Below are 6,985 nucleotides of genomic sequence, written 5' to 3' on the forward strand. Positions count from 1 at the left end.
CCATAAGGGGCTCCGTGGCACAGATCCAAATAGTGTGTTGTATGTTGACCACGACGGAGAAGAGGACGACGAGGCGGGGAGGCAGAGGCGGCCCTGGATTCCGAGGACACCGAGGAAGAGGAGGGGAGGGCGAGGAAGAGGGCGACCCGGCTAGTGACTGCAGGGAAAGCGGCTTCAGGAGGCACAGCGCCTACAGGTACCCACCCAGCCCATGGCTGCGGGCTCCTGCCCACCTCCTCTGCCCTCACCCGAGCTCTCCCAAACCGGAACCCCAACCTCTACTCCCCCGACTGAGGGGAAATGCCAGGGCACATCGAGTGACACTCACACACAACAGAAACACATACTGACAGGCACCAGAGTAATCAGAAAGGTCAGAAGGGGCAGATGGAACAAACAACTTTTATGGGGGACAGCTGCAGCCAGGGAGGTTACGGGAAATGGCTGCAGCCAGGGAGGGAACTGAAGAACAAACAACCTGATAAGAAACCAGACAGGCATTAACTCACTTAGAAAGCCAGATCATTAGTGAAAAATTCCAAACTACATTCCCTCCCCACCGAAAGCAGATATATGTATGTTGACTCACACGGCGCCAGATCTCCAATAGAATGACCCCAGGTTACTTCCCCCGTTTGCTAAAAAGTATATAATGTGTGCTTAAACTCTTGGTCGGGGCTCACAGCCACTGCTCTGTGCCCAGAGTATGCTGTGAGTCCCGGCATGCTGGAAACAATAAACCCTTTGCTTTTTGCATGAGAAGCGTCTCTTGGTTCTTTTTGACAGCGGCTTGCGTCCAGGGCGTTACATTTGGAGGTTCCACCGAGATTACTGCAGCCGCCTTCGGGTACCAACGTTCCAACAGACGCTTCTTGGGGTAAGTGACGGCGCCTTTTTGAATAAGAATAGCGATCGCTTAGATATTGAGAGCTAAAATTTTGTCAGAGCTGGCAAATCTGTTCGGTCTGGTGGCTGTCGGGGAGGGGCGTGAGCCTCCCCCGACTGCGGCTGACAGACGTTTCGGCAGGTCGCAGGCCACATCCCCGGGGGACGCCCTGGTGGAATCTGGAGAGGACCAGGGACGCCTGGATTCCTCTCGTCTGCTAAATACTGATTCTGAAACTCTGTTGCCAGCTAGGTCAATTAGCTCTGTAAAACCTTCTTTTTGGATCCTTCGATTTTTGCCCCAACGCGTTGTGTCTGTCCTTGTCTTTTGTTCTTTGTTTCTTGTCGTTGGGGTGTGTGTGTTTTCGATCATGGGCCAGTCTACTTCTACTCCTTTGTCTCTGACCCTGGACCATTGGTCGGAGGTCAAAGGACGAGCTCAAAACCTTTCCCTTACCATCAAAAAGGGAAAATGGCAGGCTTTTTGCTCATCCAAGTGGCCCTCCTTCAACGGTGGATGGCCCCCGGAGGGATCTTTCCACCTGCCTCTTGTAAGGGAAGTAAGGAATCTGGTTTTTCAGCCTGGCCGACACGGACATCCAGACCAGGAGCCTTATATCCTGGTCTGGCAGGACTTATGTGAGAACCCCCCGGCGTGGGTCAAGCCCTTCTTACCCCCTGGTTCTCTCCCCTAGGTCCTCGGTCTCTGCTTCTGAGCCGGCAATCCTCCCTGTGAAGCCGGCTCTCCCCTCTCCTCCACCCTCTGCCCCTCCGGTCCTCCCGGACTCACAACCTGACCTCATCCTCCTAGACTCTCCACCGCCTTATGCTTCGCCTCAGCCCCTGCCATTGCATCCACAGCCTCCGGCAGCCCGGGCACCGCAGCAGGACGATCGATTGCAGCCTCTGGCACCCGGTCCGCCTGCTCTCGTGCCGCCTGCTCCTGTTCCCCCACCGATGTCCCCGTCGGTGGCCTCCCCGGATTCTACCCTTGAGGACGCCTTGCCACTGCCAGGCAGTGGACCGGCCCAGCGGACCAGGAGCCGGCGCCCGCCGGATGAGGGGCCTGTGGCTATCACTCTGCCGCTACGCCCCTATGGGCCTACGGTGGATGACGGGAACGGGGGAGACATGCCGGCCCTCCAGTACTGGCCGTTTTCCTCTTCTGATCTGTATAATTGGAAAAATAATAACCCCCTTTTTTCTGAGGACCCCACTCGGTTAACAGGTCTCGTGGAGTCCCTTATGTTTTCTCACCAGCCAACCTGGGATGATTGCCAACAACTTCTAGGGACCCTCTTCACCACAGAGGAAAGAGATCGAATCCTGTTAGAAGCTCGGAAGAACGTTCCAGGGCGAGATGGGCGTCCGACACAGCTACAGAATATTATTGATGACACCTTCCCATTGGCTCGCCCCAACTGGGACCCTAATACTCCAGAAGGTAGGGAGCATCTGTCCTCCTATCGCCAGGCTCTCGTGGCAGGTCTCCGGGCAGCTTCTAGGCAGCCCACCAATTTGGCTAAGGTAAGGGAGGTCGTCCAGGGTCCTGCTGAATCTCCTGCGGTCTTCTTAGAAAGGTTAATGGAAGCCTATCGGAGGTTTACCCCCTTCGACCCGCAGTCGGAGGACCAGAGGGCTTCAGTGGCCATGGCTTTCATTGGCCAATCCGCTGCAGATATAAGGCGGAAGCTGCAACGCCTTGATGGGCTGCAGGACCTCACTCTTAGGGACTTAGTTAAAGAAGGGGATAAAGTTTTTCATAAGAGGGAAACGGAGGAAGAGAAAGAGGAACGTAAGGAAAAGGAGAGAGAAGAAAGAGAGAATGCGAGGGATAAAAAGAAAGATAAAGCATTAACTAAAATCCTGGCCACAGTAGTCGGTAGCAGTAAAGAGAGAGACAGGAAGGGAGGCAGTGCTGGGCCACGGCCGCGACCAAACTTGGACCCGGATCAGTGTGCCTACTGCAAGGAGTACGGGCATTGGAAAAGAGACTGCCCTAAGAGACCCAGGAAGGGCCTACAGGCTAAACCGCCCACCTTGCTGGCCCTGGATGAAGACTAGGGGCGACGGGGCTCGGATCCCCTCCCCGAGCTCAGGGTAAAGTTTGATGTGGAGGGGACCCCCATTAACTTTGAGGTGGACACCGGAGCTGTTTACTCGGCGTTACAAGCACCGTGGGGCCACTATCAACCAAGCGGTCCCTGGTGAGGGGTGCCAACGGCAGCCGATACCGAGCCTGGACCACCAAAAGAACTTTAGACTTGGGAAGGGGAAAGGTCCATCATTCCTTCCTGGTGATACCTGACTGCCCAGCTCCCCTTATGGGGAGAGATCTGCTTACCAAACTAAAAGCCCGCATCACCTTCAACCCCGAAGGGCCCAGAGTAGAGTTCTTGAGCCCCCTAGTCCAGCAACCAGTAGTAACAGCTCTGACAATGTCTATGGAGGACGAATACCGCCTGTATGACTCCCCGGTAAAGGAACAGGATGTAACAAGGTGGCTTAGTAAGTATCCGGATGCCTGGGCGGAGAAGGCCAGGTTAGGGCTGGCAAGAAATCAACCTCCGGCAGTGGTTGCCTTAAAAACCTCTGCAGTTCCTATTCGGGTGAGGCAGTATCCCATGAATAAGGAAGCTCGGGAAGGAATCAGACCACATATTCTAAAGCTACTGCAGGGAGGCGTCCTGAAGCCCTGCCAGTCAGCTTGAAACACACCACTCCTTCCCGTCAAGAAACCGGGGACCGGGGATTATCGGCCGGTGCAAGATCTACAAGAAGTTAATAGCAGAGTACAGAACATACACCCCACTGTCCCTAACCCTTACAATCTTCTGAGTTCCCTTCCACCTGACAGGAGCTGGTACACTGTATTGGATTTAAAGGATGCCTTTTTCTGCCTGCGGCTCTGCGAAAGCAGTCAACTACTATTCGCCTTTGAATGGGCCGACCCGGAGGCTGGTCTTGCAGGGCAACTGACTTGGACCAGGCTGCCCCAAAGATTTAAAAACTCCCCCACGATCTTCGATGAGACCCTCCATCAGGATCTGGGTGCCTTCAGAACCCAGCACCCGGAGGTAACCCTGCTCCAGTATGTGGACGACCTACTGCTGGCAGCGTCGTCTCGGGAAGAATATGAATACAGGACCCGCTCCTTACTACAGGAGCTCACTCGACTTAGGTATAGGACATCAGCTAAAAAAGCCCAACTATGCAGACAGGAAGTTACTTTCCTGGAATATACTCTCCGGGGAGGAAAACACTGGTTAACTGAGACGCGGAAAAAGACTGTTGTGCAGATCCCCACACCAACTTCCAGGAAACAACTCCGAGAGTTCTTGGAGACAGCTGGGTTCTGTAGACTGTGGATTCCGGGATTTGCCTCGCTAGCCGCCCCGCTGTACCCGCTCCTGAAGGGGGACACAGAATTCTCTTGGAGGTCAGAACAACAGCGAGCCTTTAATAATATAAAAAAAGCCCTGCTATCAACCCCAGCATTGGCGCTTCCTGATGTTGAAAAACCCTTCACCCTTTACATAGAGGAGCGAGGGGGAGTGGCACAAGGGGTCTTGACCCAGACTTTGGAACCCTGGAAAAAACCTGTAGCCTACCTGTCCAAACGCTTGGATTCAGTAGCTGGGGGCTGGCCCCGCTGTCTAAAAGCTATAGCTGCCGCTGCCTTACTAGCCAAAGATGCGGACAAACTGACTCTAGGACAAAAACTAACTATTGTGGCCCCTCATATGCTAAAAAGTATCATCAGGCAACCCCCAGACCGGTGGCTCTCGAATGCTCCCATCACGCACTATCAGAGCATTCTGTTAGACAAGGACCGAGTGACCTTCGGACCTCCAGTTGCTTTAAACCCTGCCACTCTACTCCCGGATGAGGCTGCAGACCCGGTCCTACACTCCTGCCAGGATATCCTGGCAGAAGAAGCAGGAATCCATCGTGACCTAAAAGACTTTCCACTGCCAGACTCAGAGGTGACCTGGTTCACGGACGGCAGCAGCTTCCTGCAGGATGGTAAGAGATGCGCAGAGGCGGCGGTAGTTAGCAAAGACAAGGTTGTATGGTCTGCAGGGCTACCAGAAGGGACCTCCGCCCAGAAAGCGGAAATAATTGCCCTCACAAAAGCCTTAGAACTGGCTGAGGGGAAGAAGGCTACCATTTATACGGATAGCCGTTATGCCTTCACCACGGCTCATGTACATGGGGCCATATACCAGCAAAGGGGACTGTTAACCTCAGCTGGAAAGGACATCAAAAACAAGACCGAAATCCTTAGACTACTAGCAGCTGTCCTACTGCCTACCAAATTAGCTATTGTTCATTGCCCCGGCCATCAAAAGGGGTCGGACCCTGTAGCCACAGGAAATCGGCGGGCAGACGAAGAAGCAAAGGCGGCAGCTCTTAAAGGGGCAGGGGTTCTAGCACTAGTGAACAAGACTCCTGAGGAGGACACAACGCCCGTAACCACAGGGAGTAAGGAACAACAAGCGACCTCCTACTTACAGCATGTACATCAGCTCACTCATTTAGGGACCAGGAAGATGCAAGAGCTATTAAAAGAGCAGCCCTTCACTCTAGCAGCTGCGGAAAACAGAAAACTAGCTGAACAGGTGGCAAGAAACTGCCGAGCCTGTCAGGCTGTAAATGCACACCCGTCGCAAATACCAGAAGGGAAAAGGCTCAGGGGAAATAGACCTGGCCAGTTTTGGGAGGTGGACTTTACTGAAATCAAACCAGCCAAGTGTGGGTTAAAATTTCTCTTAGTTTTTGTAGATACTTTCTCAGGATGGGTAGAGGCCTACCCCACCCGAAGGGAAACAGCGCAAGTGGTGGTTAAGAAGATTATGGAAGAACTTTTTCCTCGATTCGGACTGCCCCAGGTAATTGGGTCAGATAACGGACCTGCTTTCGTGGCCCAGGTAAGTCAGGGAGTGGCCAAGGTATTGGGGATTAATTGGAAATTACATTGTGCTTATGTCCCCAAAGTTCAGGGCAGGTAGAAAGAATGAATAGAACCATTAAGGAGACCTTAACTAAATTGACCTTAGAGACTGGCGTTCAGGATTGGACCTTGCTTCTACCTTACGCCCTGTTCCGTGCTCGGAACACTCCTTCACCCTCTATGTATAATCTCACCCCTTTTGAAATTCTGTATGGAACCCCACCTCCGGTTTCGAAAGTATCACCCACCATAGATAAAGACTTATTACCCTGTACTCCTCTACTTGCCAGGTTAAAGGCTCTAGAGGGAATCCAGCAATTTGTCTGGAAGCCCTTGGCCTCTGCTTATCAGCCAGGAGACCTTAAAGTGCCCCACTCCTTCCACGTTGGAGACTCGGTGTTCGTGAGGAGGCACCCGACCCACAGCTTGGAGCCCCGGTGGAAAGGACCTTACGTGGTGCTGCTGACCACTCCGACCGCGGTAAAAGTAGATGGCATCACTCCTTGGATCCATGCCTCTCATCTCAAGCCTGCACCGCCACCGGGACCTGAATGGACAATGGAAAGGACTGATAACCCTCTTAAGCTTCGTTTTCACTGTAAGCCCCTGTTTGACCAAACCGATGGCAAGTAACCCCCATGCCCCTGTAACCTTAACCTGGGAAGTCATCAACCCCACAGGGCAAGTAGTCTGGTCAACCAAAGGTGTCCATACTCCAGGTAGCTGGTGGCCTACCTTATCTCCAGACGTATGCCAGCTAGCCCTCGGCCTAGACACATGGGACATACCGGAGATTGAGGACCCCAACAAAATTCCATCAGCAACCGGGGGGCGTCACTTACTCTATTATGGAAATAGTCCCAGTAACAATCACACACCGGGGTGTCTAAATAGTGGCAAGCGTACCTCCCTGGGCCGCCTCACCTTTTATATTTGCCCAAGAGATGATCATAGTCGGAGTAAAATACGGAGCTGTGGTGGGCCTGAATCCCTTTATTGCGCAGCATGGAGGTATAAAACCACGGGGTCAGCTTATTGGACCACCCGATCCAGTTCAGACTGGATAACTGTCCACTGGAACAACAAAAGGGGGAATATAAAACAGAAGCTTTATATAATAGATTAAATATCTCCTTAACAGAACGA

General features: G+C 53.0%; 1 protein-coding gene across 1 annotated transcript; it reads left to right on the top strand.

Annotated features, from left to right (window-relative positions):
- The first annotated feature begins 400 nt into the window (after positions 1-400).
- LOC111824366 lies at positions 401-6,761 on the top strand. Its single transcript, XM_023748312.1, is given in 4 exon segments — positions 401-877; positions 1,581-3,061; positions 3,064-5,871; positions 5,874-6,761. Coding segments are annotated over 4 exon segments (5,010 nt in total). The 5' UTR covers positions 401-755; the 3' UTR covers positions 6,473-6,761.
- Positions 6,762-6,985: the final 224 nt, after the last annotated feature.

Source organism: Myotis lucifugus, unplaced genomic scaffold (assembly GCF_000147115.1).
Source record: "Myotis lucifugus unplaced genomic scaffold, Myoluc2.0 scaffold_1262, whole genome shotgun sequence".
NCBI lineage: Eukaryota > Metazoa > Chordata > Mammalia > Chiroptera > Vespertilionidae > Myotis > Myotis lucifugus.